The 20,010-nt window shown below is 52.0% G+C and overlaps 1 protein-coding gene across 2 annotated transcripts in view; it reads right to left on the bottom strand.

The window, feature by feature from the left end:
• Positions 1-13,437: 13,437 nt before the first annotated feature.
• Positions 13,438-20,010, bottom strand: part of GRIK3 (glutamate ionotropic receptor kainate type subunit 3) — a 239,649-nt gene continuing 233,076 nt past the window's right edge. The window contains exon 16 of one of the 2 annotated variants that reach the window (XM_045374370.3): positions 13,438-19,942. In XM_045374370.3, coding sequence (XP_045230305.1) covers positions 19,748-19,942 — 195 coding nt within the window. In that variant the 3' untranslated portion in view covers positions 13,438-19,747. The remainder of the gene's footprint in view (positions 19,943-20,010) is intronic. The other variant, XM_065524897.2, reaches the window with a different exon arrangement.

Below are 20,010 nucleotides of genomic sequence, written 5' to 3'. Positions count from 1 at the left end.
CCCAAGGCCCTGCAAAGTGCCACGGGGTAGTACCCGTATTCTCTGGCAGGGGACATAGTTCTGGGAGTAGACAGGGAGGGTATCCTAGAGGGACCTTTAACTCCAGGAGAAGCTCCCAGTGAATCGTGGGGATCTGTTGACTCTTCAGGGACCCTGTTTCAGACAACGCTCTTTCCTGGTGGTCTACGTAAGAAGCTCTACCTTTATTATCCCAGCTAGCCTCTGAGGAAATAAAAATATTTCACTCGTTTGACATGGTTTTTGCACTGTTTTGCTTTTACAATCATTCCCTTTTAAATGCATTTAGTTTTAAGCTCCTCAAATCCTGTTTAAGTACATGGGGATAAGACTTCAATGAATAAAGCAATAAACAGAAAAAGAGTTGTGAATTTCCTCCTCTCTGCTCAGCACCTCTCTCCCTGAAGCTGGTACCAAATGCCCCTCCTGACTCACAGTAGCTCAGGGCCATTCCCCACAAGGCAGGGGTTCAAAGTTCACCCAAGGGCTAGAAGCTCAGTGTCTAGGTGTGAGGCCTCTCTGCCTACTCAGCCTGGGCCAGCCCCAGGTCATGGCCTGGTTCCAGGGCTACCCCTAAACCTTAGACTCCGTTTCTTGGAACCTTGCTTGGTGTCTGTCTTAGGTTCTCTAGAGCAGAGACTGAGAAGGGGACTTAGGCGCCCAAAATGTATTGAAGGGATGTGTTGCTTTCAGAAGGAGAGTGAGGGATCAGGATAAGGCTGGGGCGAGAGTTGAGTGAGCAAGGATGAGGTCTCATCTGGGCAGGCGGTAGCTTCAGGCAAAGCATCACAGAGTTGGTCCCATCTTAAGGAAAGGGGGCGGCCTTTTTCTGGCCACATCATAGGTCACAGGCTGTGTGCTGCTCTGGGTGGTGGAAGACTTAACCTCATGGGTAAGAAGGTGCCTGAGAAGGGGACAACTGGGAGCCATGAACAGCCAACATTCCCAGCAGTGGAAAGACAAGTGCACCATGCAATCAAAGGGGTCTGGGTGGGGAATCTCCTTTGTCCACTACAGTGGCTCAGCATCTCCAGAATGGGCCTCTGCCTTCCTCCACCAGGCTTTCCCACTGGGGGCCAAACCTCAAGGGGAAGAACATTTCAGATCCACCTCACTGCATTTTTATAAGTTCACAGGGCAGGGCTTCTGAGCACTTCTTTACTGATGAAGCTCAGAGAGGTTGAGCAATGAATCCAAGGTCACACAGCTGTTGAGTGGCAGAGCCAGGGTTCAAATCTAATTTCCAAAGCTCCTGCTGGCCCCATGTTCTTGTTCCTGTGCCTGTTAGTCCTCCCAGACTCCACTTTCAGGGAACCTCATTATCTCCTGCCCAACTGCCCAGCGTCCTCTACAGTTTCCCCTCTGGGCTGATGGTTCCACTTTCTGGCTTCTGGTTCTCTGCCCTTCACCCCACGCAGCTGCACCTATCTGTCCCCCACACACCCAGTCTTCCCTACCCCACCTTCAGGGGCCCGAGTTCTGGCAGGAGCTGGACATACATGACTTGCCCACAAATTACATCTCACAGGGAGCCCGGTTCCACCACCACCGCCTGTGCTGACACCTCCATCAACGCAGATCCTCCTTAAGACAACAGACATTTATCCCTGACAGTCAGAGGCACAATTGCAATCAGATGCTGGAGGCCTGAATTCTGGGTTGTCACCGAGTTGATGACGGTCCTTCAGTCAGAGGAAAGGGGCTGGAGGAGGGTAGGGGAGGGCTTCGGAAACAGCCCGTCTTCTGTAAGGAGCTATTTCCCCTGGGCCACTGCTGGGCTTCAGCTGAAGGGCAGCGGGGGCCTGCGTTTCCTCTGCCGCTCTTTGGGAGCAGACATGACAGAAATGAAGGAGGAAATAGGAAAATTGCCAGCAGGGTGTGAGTTGGCTCTGGGTCCAGGAAAACGAAGTGGACATGGGTACAGAAAAGGGCCAGTAACCACAGGTATGGAGGAAGACATCACTGGTGCTTCCTTATCACAGGATCTGGCTGTCTTCTCCCTCCTGGGCACGGGGAGGATGTACTCCTACTTCCACTTTCAACTAAGTGGAGTCACATGTCTAGCCCTGGCCTCTGAAATGTGGCTGGAAGGAATGTATGTCGCTTCTAGGCTGAGGCAGCGAAAAGCACTGATATCATTCTCCAGCCCGTTTGTTCCTCAGCTGAGGCAATTATGAGACGGCCTCGTGTTAAGATGATGGAATCACAAGATCAAAGTAGCCTAAATCACTGATTTTCACAATGGAGGACAGCTGACCCATGGAGGAATCAAGGTGTATGAGAAATAAAGATCGCTGTGTTAAGCCACCAAGACACTGGGGCTCATTGTCACAGCATAGCCTGCCCTATGCTAACTAATGCAATTGCTGTTCATTGATCATTTACTATGTGCCAAGTATTGTGCTGTGTGCTTTCCATGTATCATCTCACTAGATCCTTGCAGCAGCCTTCCAGGCAGGACCTCCTATTAACTGCATTTTACAGATGAGGAAACTGAGGCTTAGAGGGATTAAGTAACTTCCACAAGTCAGACAACTAGCAGGTGGCAGAGCTGGAAGTCAGGCCTGGGTCCTGAGCTGTAATTCTTAACACAGAAAGTCCAAAGAGGCCACCTTGGGTTTTCTGCCCTTATTGGGCTCCTGGTGCCAGAGCTTGGTAGGATACACAGGAGCATGTGAAAGCGGTCCCCAGTGTGTTCCAAATGTCAGTGGAGTCAATCCCTGAGTTGTGCTTAGTCCAGTAGGTGGGAGTCAGTCATGAGCCACAAGCACACCACTTTCTGCTCCTGTGGGGCTCACAGTCTGGAGGAGGGACTGGCTAAGCAAATGCATAGAGATTGAAATGAGTATTGGGTGGGGTGTGTGTGTCCCCATGTGGGTGCATGCATGAGCAAGAATGGGATAGAATTGGTTCAGCAAGGAGACTGGCCAGGGGAGTTCAGAAAGGAACCTGGCCAGATGGGTTCAGGAAGGAGCCTGGCCAGGTGGGTTTAGCAAGGAGCCTGACATGCTGATGAGGAGGGAGGAAGGTATGTACCAGGACAGAGAGAGAATGGAGCCCCATCCCCATCCTCTCCAGGGAGAAGTAGAGATGTTAGGTTGAATGGGCGCGTGGGTCTGCCCTCCACTTATCCAAAGCCCTCCTGCTCTCCAGCTCCATCCTTCCCACGAGGACCCCCTACGCCCTGCTTTCTGTTGAGGAGGCAGGAGACTGCATCAGGGGACCTCTTCCTGTTTCAGGGTTATAGAGTGGAGCTACAGGAACAGGAGAATGGTCCCGGGAAGCAGTGGTGAAACCCTTTGTGGACTATGGTCTTGTCCCCACTCCAGGGATCAGGCTGCCTGCCCAGAAGGCAGAGAGCAACCTTGTTTGGCTTAGTTTTAGCTTTTGCAAAGTCAAGGGCTGAGTCCTAAGCCGGGCATAAGACGGCATGTAGACTAGAAAGAGACAGACAAGCATGAGTCCAAATCCAGCTTTTACCGCTTCCCCGTGAGTGACCTTGAACAAATCTCATTCTGTTTATCAGTATTCTCCTCTGATCAATGGAAACAACCACATGTCCCTCAAAGGCCACGTATGAGGACTAAACGGTGCACAGGAAGATCCTCTCCCTCCCCCCAACAGCCCCTGGAGGATGGAGGGCAGACCATGGGTCCTCTCTGACTTGGGAGCCCTCCTCAGACCCTTCTCTGGGCCATGGAGGGAGGCCTGAGAGGGCTACCAAAGGCCCTGCTGTGGGTGCCCCTGCCTTCATCTGGAAAGGAAAGATCAACTTGAACATAAAGCTGCCCTAACTTCTCCCAGCATCATGTCCCCAGAGGGAGTTTTCAGGCCGAGTAATGTATGGCTCCATTTTTAGATGTTGCCGAATTCCATTTGCTGGAGATCTGTGTTTTATTGCCGTATCAGTGTTTCTAAATCGCACTATATTTTCTTAGCTTGATGGGAATTTACAGCAACTGGATTGGAGCAGAATTGGGCTCTCCCCGAGGCTGGGAAATCACTGGGGTCGACTGCTATGGCTGCTGCCTCCCTCTCTGATTCTTTCTTCTAATTATTCATATTAAGAAGGGATCTGAATCTGAGAATAGAGGCCTGGGAGGCCCGCATGGTGAGACATCCATCAGGGCTGGGATGTCTGGGGCTGCTCCCCACAGGGAGTTGGGCCACCCAGGAGGAGGTGGGAGGGCTGTGGCAGAGGTGCTCGGGCAGAGATGAGTTCCAGGATAGGGAGTTGAGGGAGGCCTAGCCAGCAGCCAGCCTTGGGATTGGTGTGTCCAGGGAACACTAGACGTGAGGTTGACTGCCACAGTAACGGGAGCCATAACGCTGCATGTCAGAACATCCCTTAGTGGCCCCACAGCCTTCTACGTCTTCTTGATTCTCCCGTGAGGAAAAGAGGACAGTGAATATCAACCCCATTTTCCAGATGAGGAAACCGAAGGCCTAGGGAGTTAAGTCACATGGTAGAGCTAAGGTTAAAACCTGGGGCTGTTTGAATCCGAACTGGTGTTTACTCTCACCCCCACACTGGTGGATTTTTGTTCCCCCTCCATTTCCACACTGGAGACTTGGGCAGGGTGCTCTCATTTACGGAGCCCTCACTATGCATCAGGCACTGCACTATAAATTCCAGGCATCTTCTCATTTCATCCTCCTACAGGTGGGGGGTACTCAGCCCATTTTATGGAGTCGCCCAGGATGTTAAGGCACTTTTGCAAGGTCAGACAGCGACTCCTAAGCGATAAAGATGAAATTCCATCTTAGCCACCATGCTCTACTGCTTCTAAAGACACCAGCTCTTCCAACTCCTGCTGATGTAGGAATGAGTTGCCAGGCTATGGGATGGGAGTCCCGATGCATTCTGGGAGTCAGATGGTGCCTGTCTGGTGCTGGGCATCCCCCAGGCTGCAGGTTTGCCCCATGAAGGCTGGGTGCTTAGGCTGCACCTGCATTTGAAAGACACCGTTTCCCTGGCTCCAGCCTCCCAGGGTGATACAGTACCACCCAGGGCATTGGACAGAGAGAGGAGGGGACACAGCTGGGGACTGAAGGAAGTTCTGGCCCATCCCTCTGGCAGGTCCAGGCAGTTTATCTCACTTGGCAGCGATCCTCTGTCTAAAAGCACGTCTGACGTTTTGTGCAATAAAGTTAATGGACTTCTCCATCTTAGAGCAGCTGAATTCTCTTGGAGCAGATGCTGAGGGTTATGGATGTTCTAATTAGGAAGCTGCCTTTGGCATTGAGGAAGGGAGGGGAGGCTTGTGATGTTCCACACACTCTGCAAAGACCCCCTGCCAAACTGCTTTCCCTGAGCCTGCCAGTGCAGACACGCTGCAGCAGAGGAAGGAGGAGAAAACATTTCCTTCCTCTCCCATGTTCCACTTCCCTTCCGGTACCAGTGGTCCTCCACACTGAGCTGGAAGTGACCAGGGGGACCAGGTAGCGTGGCCATAGCGTCCCGGGTCTGAGCAACCACAAGCAGAGTTTAGGGCTGTGATCAAATGAAACTCACAACCAAGTTAATCCGACACATTTATTGATGTGCATAATTGTTATTGGACTGCGCTGCAATTAGGCATAAATGGTAGGTCGTTCCTGTGACTGACTATAATTAGTAATTCTCAGTTTTGGCCCAATCAAGTTTGGATGTTTGTTTTCCATAAGCATAGAAGTTCCCCAGTGTCTGTAAACAGCATTGATATTGACTGTTTTCTGATTCACTCATTCATTTGTTCATTTCCTACATCTACGAAACAGAGGTCCCAGACTGGAGCCCTCATTTTGTTGCTTACTGGGTGATTGTGGGCGGGTAATTCCACTTCTTTCAGCCTTGGTTTTTCACATCTGTAATATGGGGATGGCATCTCTAGCGTATAGGCTTATGCTGAGAATCCTGTGAGTTGGGCATGCTCAGAGCCAAGCACAGTGCCAGGCCTAGAATTGTCACTCAGTTAGCTGCATCCTGTTGTTATTAGCATTATTCATATTATTATTTTATTATTATAGAGATGGGGTTTCACCATGTTGCCCAGTCTGGTCTCGAACTCCTGGACACAAGCAATCCATTCACCTTGGCCTCCTAAAGTATTAGGAATACAGGCATGAGCCACTGCACCCAGCCCATTATTATTATTGATATTATTATTATTATTATTGATAACAACTTCTCCTGGAAAAGAGCTGAGCACTAAGAGCTCTGAAACCTTCGGTCTCAGATGGGAGGATGATTCTGAGTGCAGAAGAGTCCTGTCCCTTGGACTTCACTGGGACTGGAGGAGTCTGGATTATGTAAGAGGACACAGAACCAGTGATATTTGGGTTGTGGTGACTGTTGTGGCCTCATCATTACCTGTAGGCAAGTGGAGCTGGGAAGCTTCAGGTTTTCCACATCTTTAATTTTACCACCATCCAGCTCCTGGGAAATATGGCGCTGGATTAAATCTCCCTACAGAGAGGAGAGCGCCTGCACAGGGCACAGTGCTTAGAAGGCTCTCATGAAATGCTTGGCTCTGTCCCAGAGGATGTGTTATTGGAGTTTAGAGAATTCTTAGTGATCTGAAGTTGAATTAGGGGGAAAGAGGGGAAACTGGTCCTCACAGCAAACTGCAAGTAAGTCTTTGGGCTAGACAGACAGAACAGAGGCCTATGCCCTCCTGAAGAAAAACCTCTCCACATCTGCGAGCTGCTGAACTCACCGGGAAGAGGGTGTGCTTTGCCAACACACTTCACACTGGGAGGAGATGATCTGGGAGGCAGTCTGGAGCAGGAAGAGATTGTGGGGGCTGTCAGCGAGGCCAGAGCTGCAGGAAGGAGTGTAGGGGATCTGGGGTCAGGTGGGGATCTGGGCAGGGACCCTGGGAGCCTGAGCTTACCCAAGGTCCAGTGAGGCACTGTTGGCTTTTAGAACCCGGGAGGCAGAGAGCCCTGGGTTAGACTCTACCCTGCCACATACTCCCTGGACCTTGGGCAAGTTATTTGGCCTCTCTGAGCCTTAATTTCTTCATCTGTGACATGGGGCAGTAGCAGATGCTGTCAGTGTCTTGCCCTTACCCCTTTTGTGCAAGCTGCCCAACTTCCCACTGCCAACATGGCCAATGCTCTGCCTGAGGCTTTGTCCTGGCCTAGAGTCCACCTTGCCCCCTTGTGGCATGCGAGAAGTACCTGGGATTGGCAGTCTCTGGGGGACCAGCCCTAAACCAAAGATTGATAGGACTTGGTATATACCTGATATATATATACCCCAGCTCCCTCGCTCCTTTAGTGGGAGATTCTTGAGTTGCGTGTTCTATGCTGGCTCCCAGAGTTCTTCATGGAGTTAAGTGCCAGCTGCCCACAGGGTTGGCTAGCTTGATGTTGTACCCTTCATAAGCTGGCTTCCCTTTGGCATCTCACATCCCTATTCCCCTATCTTCACCTTGTATTCAAGCCCTTGTCTCAGGGGCCTCTTCCAGGGGATCTCAAACTAAGGGGATAATATCATACTTTTCTCCTAGCACTATGGGCATGATGCAAATTAAGTTACTAACATATTTTGCTTCCCATCTTTTCCGTTGTATCCTGTTGGGTACTGGCAACTTAGTCTTCAAGGGGCTCCGGCTATTGGGGAATCAGGGACAGAGGCCTGAGCCAAGCTGGGCTGACATTCAGGCCTTTGCAGATAATGGGCCAGGGCACTCCTGGGATGGAGGGAGGAGCTAGAGGCTTGTCTGGAGGGAAGCCGGGTGTTGCAGGTACGGTGGCTGCTCCGGAAGTCCTCTCCGTGGGGCCTCCTCATCTCAAATCCTTTCTGGAGGCCGAGGCAGGCAATAAATCCCCTTGGTAGAGCTGGTCCCAGCATGGGCCACCCTGCAGAAAGGCTTCATCAGCGGCCTGATTTGCATAAGATAATGAAACCGCAGTAAAAATAGTAAAAGAAAAAGTGGCCTGGCAACTTTGTTTCCATAATGACAGATGCTTCTTAAACACTCAGCTTCTGTTTCCCAAGGAAGTGCCATCAAGGCTCCAAGGGAGCCGTGTACCCTGGCCCAGCCTGGTTCTTGGAATAGGGGCCTGCAGCTCCTGGGGCACTCCAGCCCTGACCTCCTGCTGCTCCTTGGCTTGCTCCAGATGGACCTGGGTGGCAGGGTGGTAGGAAGGGAGAGAGGGGAGAACTGACTGAAGAGTGAAGGACCCTCACAATCAGCCCAATGCCTCACACTTAACACATGCTTTCACATGTCATTTTAAAAATTCTCATGTGAGCTCCCTGTTACAGTCAAAATGGGCACTCCCAATGCACAGGGGAGTAAACTGAGGCTTGTGAATGGTCCAAGGCCATCTGCTTAAATGAAGATGGTAGAGGGGCCTTAGAATTTGCCCCCTATTCTTAGTCCCTGTCTCCTGTCTGGGCAACTCCATGAGTGACAGGAGGCTCTTGTCACTGGGGATGGCTGGGGAGAGGGCAGGTCCCAGACCTAGGAGGGGATGGGGGATCTGTGGGAGGTGGGAGCCATCTCCACAGGTCTCAGACCCCTGTTCCTTGAGCAGGGTGAGATGACCAAGGTCAAAAGAAAGGGCGCCATTATGGGATGGGACTCTCCCAGACCTACAGAACAAAAAAATAACCATATCAGAGTGTGCTTCAGAAATATTTTGTCCTCTCACCTCCAAGCCACCAGGGTTCTGCAATGACTGCCCCGGAAGCAGAACTAATGACAGTAATAATAGTAATGAATAAAATAATGGCATGGGCGCTGTTTCCCCAGCTCAGAGGAAAATCTCTAGTCTAGTTGCACTTGACTAGGGTCAGGGGTTCCCTGCCATAGCACCTCCTTTCCTCTGAGTGTTTGGGGCAGAGTCCTGATTTCCTGATTCACTGAAAGAGGGCTTAGCTGCATGGGGTGGGGAGAATGGGAACTGAGCAAGTTCTCAGGACACAGATGGTCCTGACTCATGCAAGATGGCCAGTGGGAGTCACCTGGATGCTAAGGCAAGTGTCATTTTGAAGCCACTAAGCTAGACATCTAGAAAAGCACCTCTCTAGGCTCTGTACTGGACTCATGTAGGCAGAGACGGTGGGTCCATTCCCCACGGCTGCCTGGGACTGGCAACTGAACCTGCATGTTCTGGCAGAACCGGGGAGGCCTCCGCAGTGGACTCCATCTCTGTCTGGTAGTCCCTCCCCAGTTCCCTCCCAGCCTGCGGAATCTTTGGCCTAATTTGAGAGGTAGTGGAGGGGAAAATTCCAGATGTTTTGGGTCTTAGACTGGGACCAACACCTTTGCACTTAAAGCTGAGTGTTTGACCACCTTTGTTTCCTGATTCCTCTGTGCCTGGGCTAGTTTCACCCTTGGCATATTGGGGAGGGGTCAAGTCATTATTTACCTTCCCTCCACAGTAATAGCTAACGTTGGCTGAGCTAGACTGCGTGCCTGGCATGGACAATCTCATCAAGTCCCTATAACCCTCCTCTGAGGTGGGTCTTAGTCTCTCCATTCTGAAGCTTAAAGAAGACAGCGAGGTATGGTGGTGAGCACCTGTGGTCCCAGCTACTTGGGAGTCTGAGGTGGGAGGATCACTGAGCCCAGGAGGTCGAGGCTGCAGGGAGCTCTGATTGTGCCACTGCACTCCAGCCTGGGCCACAGAGTGAGACCCCATCTCAAAAAAAGGTGTGGGAGAAAAGAAGACACAGAGCAAGCAGCAGAACCCAGGAAGCTGGACTCCAGAGTCCCTGATCCTACTGCTTGGGGAGGCTTGCCCATCAGTCCTAGCAGAGGGGTCCTGAGTGAACTTGAATCCTGAGGGACTTGGGGCATTCCTGCCAGCATAGAGATTCTGGGGCTAGATGAGACAGAAAAATAAGGGAGTGAAGTGGGAGGCTCAGGTAATCAACATTTCAGATGGAGAATTAAGGGCTCAAGGGAGGGTTCATTTCTATGATGCTCTTGAATGGGGTGAGTGGGGCTTGTGCCTTCAGAGCATGGAGCAGGAGGGTTCCGAGGCCCATGCTGCATTCAGTGACCCCCGCTCCCGGCACCATCCCACCACAGCCGGGCCACTTGCTGTGCTGGCAGCGTGCCAAAAGCCCGGTAGGCCCTGCGAGCTGTGGGCAGTGCAGACATCCAAGTCTGTCCCAGACAACTGGACTCCAGCCTTCATTTGAACAAGATCCACAGGGCATTTTCAGAAGTGTAGGTCTAGAGCAATTCGTCAGATATACCTGTTCTCTGAGAACTTCACCATCCAGCTCTCTCTGCTGAAGGAGTGGGCGGATGGTTTGGAATTGGGACATTTTCACTGACATGGGCCCTGAAGCTGGGGAGACCTGAACCAAGATGGGGGTGGCCATATCCTGCCTTGAGCAAGGAAGTGGAGGGGGGAGGAAGGGAATGGAGATAGAAAGAGAGAGAGGGAGAAAGATAGAGGGAGAGAGACTTGACTATCTTCCATCAGACCTCTAATCACGAAGCCCCCTTTTTGCCCTGGTGAGTTTGAGTAGGTGTCTGTTTCTTGCCACAGCGATTCCTGACTGAGGAGCCTCCTTGAATGTCTTGCTCCTGGAGACTGGTGCACTAGAACTACGAGCCCATGTATGTCCTGGAGACGGGAGGAGGACAAGGCATTGGCCAAGGAGAGGCTGGGACAGAAATGGCTGAGGTTATAGAAACAGGGGCCTGAGCCAGGACAGTGACATCACTGCTCCTGCACCCATTTTTGCAGGAGTCAGTAATCTGAGAGGCCTGGCCGGCCCCCGTCCAGAGCCAAGGGTATCACAGATAGGCTTCTGAGTTAGGGTTAGCCCTGGAGGGAGGAGTCCCCCTGTCTCTCCAGAGAGGACTCAGTCCATAGTAGCTCCTAATTTTTCTTCTCCCCATCTCTCTCCTTTTTCTTAATGAAAATAGCTGTCATTTATTGTTGGCTTATGATGTGCCTGCCCTGTGCTAAACATGCAGTGTAATGTGCTTTTTCTCATTTAATCCCCACAAGCACTTCATGAGGGGGCAGCTTTCACACCCATGCATTTTACAGATGAGGAAACAAGCTCAAGGATGTGAAGTCACTTCTTCGAAGTTACACAGCTAGTAGCTGGTAGAGCTGGGACTCATACATAAAATATTTAGTTAAGTCTGTGAATGGATGGATGGGTGGATGGATGGATGGCTGGATTGATGGGTGGGTGGATGGATAAATGGATGAAAGGGTGGAAGGATGGATGGGTGGATGGATGGATGGGTGGTTGGATGCATGGGTAGATGTATGGGTGGGTGGATGAATGGATGCATAAATGGGTAGATGGGTGGATGGATGGGTGGATGGGTGGATCAGTGGGTGGGTGGATGGTTGGGTGGGTGGATGGATGGATGGATGGGTTGGTGGATGGGTGGATGGATGGATGGGTGGATGGGTGGATGGATGGATGGATGGATGGCTGGGTGGATGGATGGCTGGGTGGATGGATGGATGGATGGGTTGGTGGATGGGTGGATGGATGGATGGGTGGATGGGTGGATGGATGGATGGGTGGATCGGTGGGTGGATGGATGGATGGGTGGATGGGTGGATGGATGGATGGGTGGGTGGATGGATGGATGGGTGGGTGGATGGATGGGTGGATGGGTGGATGGATGGATGGGTGGATGGATGGATGGGTGGATGGATGGATGGGTGGATCGGTGGGTGGATGGATGGATGGGTGGATGGGTGGATGGATGGATGGGTGGATGGGTGGATGGATGGATGGGTGGGTGGATGGATGGATGGGTGGATGGGTGGATGGATGGACGGGTGGATGGATGGATGGGTGGATGGATGGATCGATGGATGGGTGCTCTACCTATTCTTTCACCCCCACTGTGGGCCTCATTTCTACCAGGTCTCTTGTCCGTATCCCCCCACTCCTTGCTGGACCTGGAGCCTACCCTGACCCGCAGGGTGCTCCTCTCCAGGGATGGTCCCGACCATGCCTATAAATGGCTCACACCTGCAACCCAGGGCCTTTCCTTACTTCCTACCTGGCTCAGACCAAAGTCTCCTTCTGGGCTGTGGCTCCAGGTTAGACCAGAGCTCCCAGACACTGTGGCCTACTGGGTCCCGACTTCCTCTCCATTCTGCAGAGATTGCTGCTGGGGCCATGGCTTGGCTTCCCTGGCACTTGTCAGCTGATGGAAGGGGAGGTGCATATTTTAGGAGACCTGCCAACTCATGTTGCCTTTTTTTTTTTTTTTGACTTCTCCAGTTTTCTCAACTCTCCTAAAGCAGTGATCCTGGGTCCCATAATTGTATTACTTGACCTCTTTCTCCCTCGGGCCACAGCTAACTGGACCACAAGTGGCCACTTGACCCAAGCTGGTGCAATCATAGCCACTTTCCTCATAATTAGGCCTGGGATACTTAATCCCGTGTCAAGGGTGGTGGGCATTTGGACTGAAAGGTTGTGCAGAGTCAGGGTCTGAGATGTGTCAGGGTCTGAGGGACATCTTTCATTCAAAGTAGATCATATGTGTTAGGAGCTTAGCCAGCACCTGCCACATAGAAAGTGCTCAATAACCATGAGCTATTTTTAAGATGATGTCATAGGATAACATGGAGGATTCTGGTTGGAAAGGGTCTCTACCAATTCAGTCTGTTTGCACGAGAGTTGGAGGCAGAGGTGAGGCAGAGGCCACCTTGCCACTCCCCTTTGGGCTGTTTCTGTCATGGGAACATGAGATTTTTCAGCAGCTTCAGTCCACTACTCATCTCCAACTTCTTGGGTGCTGAGGAGCACCATGATGTGGGGTGGTGGCGGCCCCAGTGTCTTGATGGACTTCCTGGACCCTGGATTGCAGCTCTGGGGTGTCTTTCCTCCCACCTCAGAGGTGGTCATGCCCTAGTGGGTCAGTTCTGTATTATTCTGGGAGCCATTCCTGGAGGCCCGAGTTGGCCAGGCTCCCTCATCTCTTCCACTGGTTTTATAAACCTCCATACTGAATCCCTTCCTGCTGGAAACGCCCTGCCCTGAACTCTGATTGTATGAGCAGTTTCCGGCTCCAAAGGGCAGCTGACATAGAGCTTTCTCATTTCCAGTCTGAAAAAGCTCAGGCGAGACTCTGGCCAAGCTGGGATAAGGTGTCCACCTGACCTCACCAGCTATGACCAAAGGGACGGGGCCACATGAATAAGTATGTGGCAACTCCCAAGGGAGTTTGTGGATGGAGATGAGTTGGGGAGGGGTGTTGCCAAGGGAAGGGAAGATAGAGGTCAGACAGTCCCAAGGACAGACCCTACATCCTCAATGTCTGAACCAGGAGGCTGGCCGGAGCTACCCGCCTGCTGGGCACCAGTGTCTCTTGCCTGGGACACAGTCATACCTGGGGGAAGATGACAAAAGTTCATCGTCCAGCACCTTCTGGTTCTAAGGAGAGAAGAGAAACAGAAAACACACCTCAAGGGAGCCCAGTTTTCTAGAAACATTTTATTTAAAATTTAAAACCATATTACTTCATACAGCAAACTGTGCACTTTGATATATCACAGTGTCTTAAAAAGGAAAATAATCGGATTTGTTTGGAAATTTATTTACATCAGCCTAGAATGATTGGCAAGTAACACAGTTACTATGAAACCCAAATTGTTACAAAATGTTTACAAAAAACTATATTCATAGAAATTCTGCATGTCCACAAAGGGCATCCCCTGAATGGCCCAGAGACCAGTGTGTGGGAACCATGTTGAGTGGGAGTAGGGGGCTTCCAGGCACTCTGGTCTGGGTGGTGGGACAGGTCTAGGGTCTCAGAGGCCCATGGTGCTGCCTGGGGGCTCAGCCCAGAGCCTGGGAACTGAGGCCCCTACCATGGGAGGCCCAACCAGGAAGTCGGCCCAGGCAGAGATGGGATGGGGGCTTGACGCACAGTGGTAAGAGGGCCCATGATTCCTATGGAACCAAGACGGGATGCTCCTCATGGGGCTGGAGTCAGGCGTGCTTGGTCAGGGCCCCAGAGGCAGACCCAGAGTTCAGTGCAGACCAGCCTGACACCCGAGGCCGAAGCTGGGGCAGGCTGCTGACTGCACGGAAGCCCACTTCAGATATCTCCTCCCCTGCATGCTCCAGAGATGCTCAGACCTGCAAAAGAGGCTAAAGGAATGGAACTGCAGAGAACAGACCGATCTGGGTGAGCCAGGGACAGAGGTCTGCAGCCTCCTGGGGAGGGGGCACTCTGCCAGCTGCCCTGCCAGGATGCCGCAGGGGACAGAAGGGCAGATAGATGGAGCCTGGCCCGTGCTAGGCTAGGAGCTACCTTCTTGCCTCTCATCTTTCACCTCTCTGGCTCTGAGGTCACTCCCTGGCAGCTGGTCTCTGGGTCAAATGGGGCTGGGGAGGTTGTCTGAGGTGAGGCAAACCCTTGGCTGGCATTTGACTGAATCTATGGCTGCTTCTTCATGTCTGGAGGCCTCAGAGTTTTGATTCATAAAATGGAGACAATCTGGGAGGTGATGTGAGGTCCACTGTTCTAGAAGGCAGGAGGACAGGATCAATAACAGGGGCATGGGAACACTGTATCAGCATGCTGGCCATGCCCTGGGGGCATTCTCTTTAACAGGTGCTTTCCCTAGCTGTGAGCTGTGTTATGTGCAAGTTGTGACTGCTTCTGCAAGTGGGTGAGAATCAGAGGCAGAGGCTTTTGCTACCGAGACTAGCCCCACCTTCTAGGGTATCCTAGGTGGAGCCTGAAACCTACCTGCGATTCTGCAGGCAGATGTGAGAACACGCCTGGGGAGTGGTCTGCTCTTTCCCAGCTCTTCTGCTCCTGACGAACTGCCCCGGAACTAGAATGTAATATTGGCACAGGGGCTGAGTACTAGCATGACATTGCTTCTCAGACACACCCGGCTGTCCTGCCTCAGACAGGCTCGGATGGAGATGAGGTCCGTTGGCCAATCCTGCCCCTCCCACAGGAGGCCCTGGCGGTGCAGGACTCACCTGGCAGCACCATGGAGCTCTGCCCTCTTCTTCAGGGTCTGGAGCTCTGATGTGTGGAGGGCCTTCCTCACCCCAAGGGGCTCTCTGAGACCTCCGTCCCAGACTTTGCTGCTGCAGCCCCCATCTCTCACCTGGTCCCCACCCATGCTGGCTGGGTTATGTACACTCTGTGTGCAGACGTGCAGGAAAGGGTTGTATACACATGGGCTACAGGTCATATATACACTGTGCATATATATATATATACAGTATATATATATATTTTACATTCATATATATATTGTACAGAACATTAACCTTCTACCTAAAAGTTTTGTGACTTCATGTACGACCTCAGCTCTGAAATTTTAACTCCAGGGCAAATTCAGGACTGAAGGGAGGGCTTGCTTTAAACTGCCATGGGGACAGAGGGCACGGCCCTTCCATGGTGGCCAGCAGCCGGGCCCCTTCCAGATGTGTCCACCTGACCTGCAACTTCCAGATGTGTCTAATCCAGAGACCTGCCCACAGAGTTGGGCTTATTTCTTGTATCTGTCCATGGGGCTGGGCCCATCCCAGATGATAAGTCCATGCAGCTGTTTGTTCAAACCTCTAGCCCCTTTGCAGATGGGTATCCACACAGGAACATTCCAGATGTGAGCCACAGAGGCCAGCCTACTTTCAGATGTTTGTGCATGTAGCTGGGAGTGGGTCAGGGAGGGACCAACTTCAAGCTGAGTGACGAAGTGGAAGCTGTGACCCACCCCACAGACCCACCATCCCTGGAAAAGTAGGCAGAAAGGGAGCTTTTGATTGTTCTTGGTGAGCGCACACCTGGTGGAGAGGGAGCAATTTCTAACCCGTTTGGCCCTTTCCCCTGGCCTGGGCCAGGATTCCCATTTTCCAGGGCCTGGGGCATGGCAGGGATTGGGGGTGGAGCCAGATTGTGCTTCCAGCTTAGACAGAGTCTTGGCTGTGAGGAGGGGGTGGCCCTCTTACCCCTCAGACACTCAAAGTCAGCACATTGGCCAAGGTGGCATCTCCCCTCTCGAGAGACTCTTGCAGCATGGGGCCACCTGAACACTGACAACGCTCTCAGGATTTTCTTCTGTCCAGAGCAGAGAAACCAGCAGCAGGACAAGTGGAGAGTGATCGGGAGGGCTCACTGTCCTTAAGCCTCAGGGCCTCAGCAGGGGTGGTGGGGTCAGTGTCTTCTTACCACTGCCCCTCAACTTGGCCAGCTTGAGCAGGTGGAGAGGAGGCACTGGCATTTGGGGATGAGGTGGGGACATTCTTCTGTTCAGGGCTGGCATGTGGCACCACGCAGGGGCAGTCCAGTATCTGTTCAGGCAGATTCCATCTTATGCTCCATCCAAACAAGCTTTCATGTTTCCCATCACCTCTCAGTGCCTGTGTGTGCACACACACTACACGTGCATACACACACATACACACACACACGTATGCAACTGCCCCAGCTCAGCTCCATGCCCACTGGCAGGACAGACCTAAACTTAAAAAAACACCAGATCTGCCTCACTGGAAACACTTTCCTACTCCATTCCCCCTCACAGATGTAGCATCACTTTCAGTCCCCCCGGACAGAGCTCATGCTTGGGCAGCAGTGGTCCCCACTGCACTTTTAATACTAGGCTGGTCTGTAGGACAAACGCAGGACATTGACCAGAAGTCGAATAACAGCCACACTGACAACACTTGAACCTCAGGATGCCAGGCTTGCACGGGAGAGGAGATGAGGCAGCGTGCCCTCCTGCTTCCACACAGGAGTCTAAAGACCAGTCCGTACCTTTTGGGGGATTTCTCTAATTGAATTGTGCCTCTATTTATCCACTATTCTTTGTTCCTTTTATAAAAATTCTCACCACTTCTTCCTCCTGTCACAATCCACATATATGCATAGCCTCAGAAGAACATGCTCATGTAGCATCACGCACACAACACATGTGTGAGACAAGAGCAAGAATGAGGCACGTGCTATGAAACTGTACTGGACAAAATAAGACGGTGGTTAATGATTGTGTTTGCTGACAGCAAATTGGCAAATACCTTCATTAGAATCCTGTTACCTGGGAATTACAAAAAAAAGTTTTCCCTTCAAACAGGACATGATGTCTACAGCAAAGGCATCAGCACCATGAGCCCCCGAAGGGTTGCGCCCCCATCTCCTGGCAAGTGTGCAACCTTGGTGACTCTCTGTGACAAATGATCTCTCCCATGACAGAAGTGCAAACAGACCCTGGTGCCTGGCCTTCCTGATTGTCTGTCTCTGCTTCCACCGTGACCTGGAACATATGTGTGTGTCCCGCATACACTCGGAAACTTCAACTCCACATGACTTCTTGTCTACAGCACGCATTGACCCATGTCACACAACTCTCTGGTCCTGGCCTTCCCCCTGCTTCCCACTGTGCACACATGCCTGTACACATGTGTGCACATGCACTCGCACACGGACCCCTTAGTGACATGGCTTCTCCTTTTATGCATATTTGGCTAGCTGCAGTTATGATCCTGTCCTTCATCCTATGCCATTCAGTGTACATATGCACACACACACACCAGCATGCACACACGTGTGCATGCATGCTTACATATGCATACTCACCAGGGCCCCAACATGACATGGCTTCTCTGGTTTTTACATATATGGGGCCTTGCTGCTCACCCAGATTGTCTCCCTCGTCCCCAACTCACTCAGATACACATACACACGCATATGCACACATCAGATCCCCAAGGATTCACCTATTATTTCATGGCCTGGACTATGTTATATGTCCAGATCTGTCCTGTGCCCCAGCCCCTGAAATTCACACATACAAACACAAAGACACAGACACACATGCACACGCCCTCGGTACCCTGAAGCTTATGACAGCATGGCTTTTCCTAACATTACATGCATGGGGCTTTGGTGTGTGTCTAGCCCTCCTCTCCCTCGTCCAATGTACATAGCCAGCCAGAACTGCTGGGATTTTGGGCACCCGCTGGTTTGGCCCTGCAGTTCACAGTCAGGAAGAGGGACAGTGTTTATCACATGAGCCCACTGTGGTCTCCTGCTTTGCTAGAGATTACCCTTCACCCAGATGAGAAAGCCCTTGAGATCCAAATGTAGCTCTTCCCTAACCGGGCTTCCCAAGCAGCACGGGACAGAGGTGGGAGTGGAGTGGCTGGTGTACCCCAGTTCTCATCCAGAATCCCCAGAACCTCCCTGCACTGTTCAAAGCCTGCCCTCCATCCTTGGCCATGGCAAACCTGCTGGCCCATCGTGTTCTCTTTAAGGACACTTTGTTCCTAATCCTTCATGTCTCATTCTTTTCCAAGACTCTTAAAGTTACAGACCTCTAGAGCATTCGTCACAGCAAGCTGGAACTCATAGATCATCTGGTCCACCCCCTGGCTGGTCCCCAACCTGCTGCTACTTCTCTGCTGTCTTCCCCAAGCCCCACAAGGTCACAGTTGCTCTGGACAACAGACAAGGGGCCAGGATGGCCTCGTGTCTCTGTGTGGGGTCTTTGGTTAATTCTCCAGGAGGCAGCTTCTTCCTCCCCACCCTTGGGGCCTCTGCCAGCTATGATATTATGTCCCTAGAAACTTTCTTTTTCTGGGGAGCATCTCTACATTTGGTAAGTCTAGGAGACCAGAAGCTCTTTTGGTCCCTTCTGGTTTCCCCCACCTAGCCCCAAGTTAGCCTGTGTAGTAGGACACTGACTCCTTTTTGAGGAGGGGCAACTTGACTTTCACTTCAATCAACTCTTTTCTTTCAAAAAGACAGAGGAAGGCCAAGGGTAACCAGCTAGGAATGGGGAATTGTTGATGAGAAGATGGCAAAGAGCCCAGGTTTCCAAATGCGAACAGGGTTTAGATAACAACTTGCTAACCAGGAAGGTGAGATCCATTGGCACAAGAGCCGGTGGGACTTCCGTTGAATCTGCTTTTCCTCTGCTGGGCTTCAAATATCGGCTGAGTCTTTGGGCATCCTTTGTTAGAGATTCAGGGGGTCTTCTCTCCTCTGGCCAGAAAGCCGAGAAGAATTTTCTGTGGCCACTCCCCACTTATATTCTTAGAGACCTCCTAGAGCATTAGGAACCACTGGGTCATTGTCCATAAGAATCCAAAATGGCGACTTCTGTTTGTGCATTCTCTTCTCTCCCATACCCCAAGCTCCTCTTTTCCCCGTGTGACTCTGTCTTCAACTCTGCCAAAACAGGGGCTGCCAGGGGTGGTGCCAAGTCCAGAAGATCAGGACCATGTGAACAGCCCCAGAGGGATGAAGTCTTCCTTCTGCCCAGGCATATGGGATGGGCATCCCTCACCATGAACTCCCATTGGCAGCCATGCTAGAACTTCCTTAAGGCGCCAAAGGCTTGTGTCTCTGGCCTCATGGTCAACTGACGGAGGCCTGGGCTCTTGGGGAAGAAATGGTAACATAAGAGATGTCTTCCATTTTCTGTGGCCTCTGCAGGGCCATGGCAGAAACTTCTGACTCTGGAGGAGAGTAGAGGGGCGGGTGAGTTTGGCCTGAGAGAGGCATGTGCTTCCTTTGGCCTTGGCTATCTCGGCTGGCAGCTTTAGAAACCCACAGAAGATCTGAGGAGGACGAAGCCCAAGCAGCTGGCCTGAGAGCCTGTTGGCTTCCTGGCAGGTAAGGGCAGGAGGCTTCTGGCCCAACAGGCAGGTGGCAGCTCTGGTCCCCAAGCCCAGTGTGAGGACAGGGGACGTTCCTTCCAATCTCCTTTGCTTTCCTCTGCCCAGCCCCCAGGCCTGTGGTCCCCACCCCAGCTGTGCCTAGGGGAACACAGGGGCTAAAGATGTGCTGCAGGCCATGCTGTCCTTGCCGGGAAGCCGGCGGTCATTGAATGTGTGCATGTTGATGACGGCGTCAGTCTTGACCATCATGGGAGGCTGCGGCTTGTGCTTGACTCGACGTTGGCAGGTGAGGGAGAAACGGATCTCATCGGCCACGGTGCTGCAGAAGGAACGCTGCAGAAGGGTGGAGGAGAGGGGTCGGAATAGGGGCACAGAGTGATGCCCGGCCCTGTAACTCCAGC

This window comes from Macaca fascicularis, chromosome 1, assembly GCF_037993035.2.
Source record: "Macaca fascicularis isolate 582-1 chromosome 1, T2T-MFA8v1.1".
Classification (NCBI taxonomy): Eukaryota; Metazoa; Chordata; class Mammalia; order Primates; family Cercopithecidae; genus Macaca; species Macaca fascicularis.
This window is presented reverse-complemented; position numbering and strand designations above follow the sequence as displayed.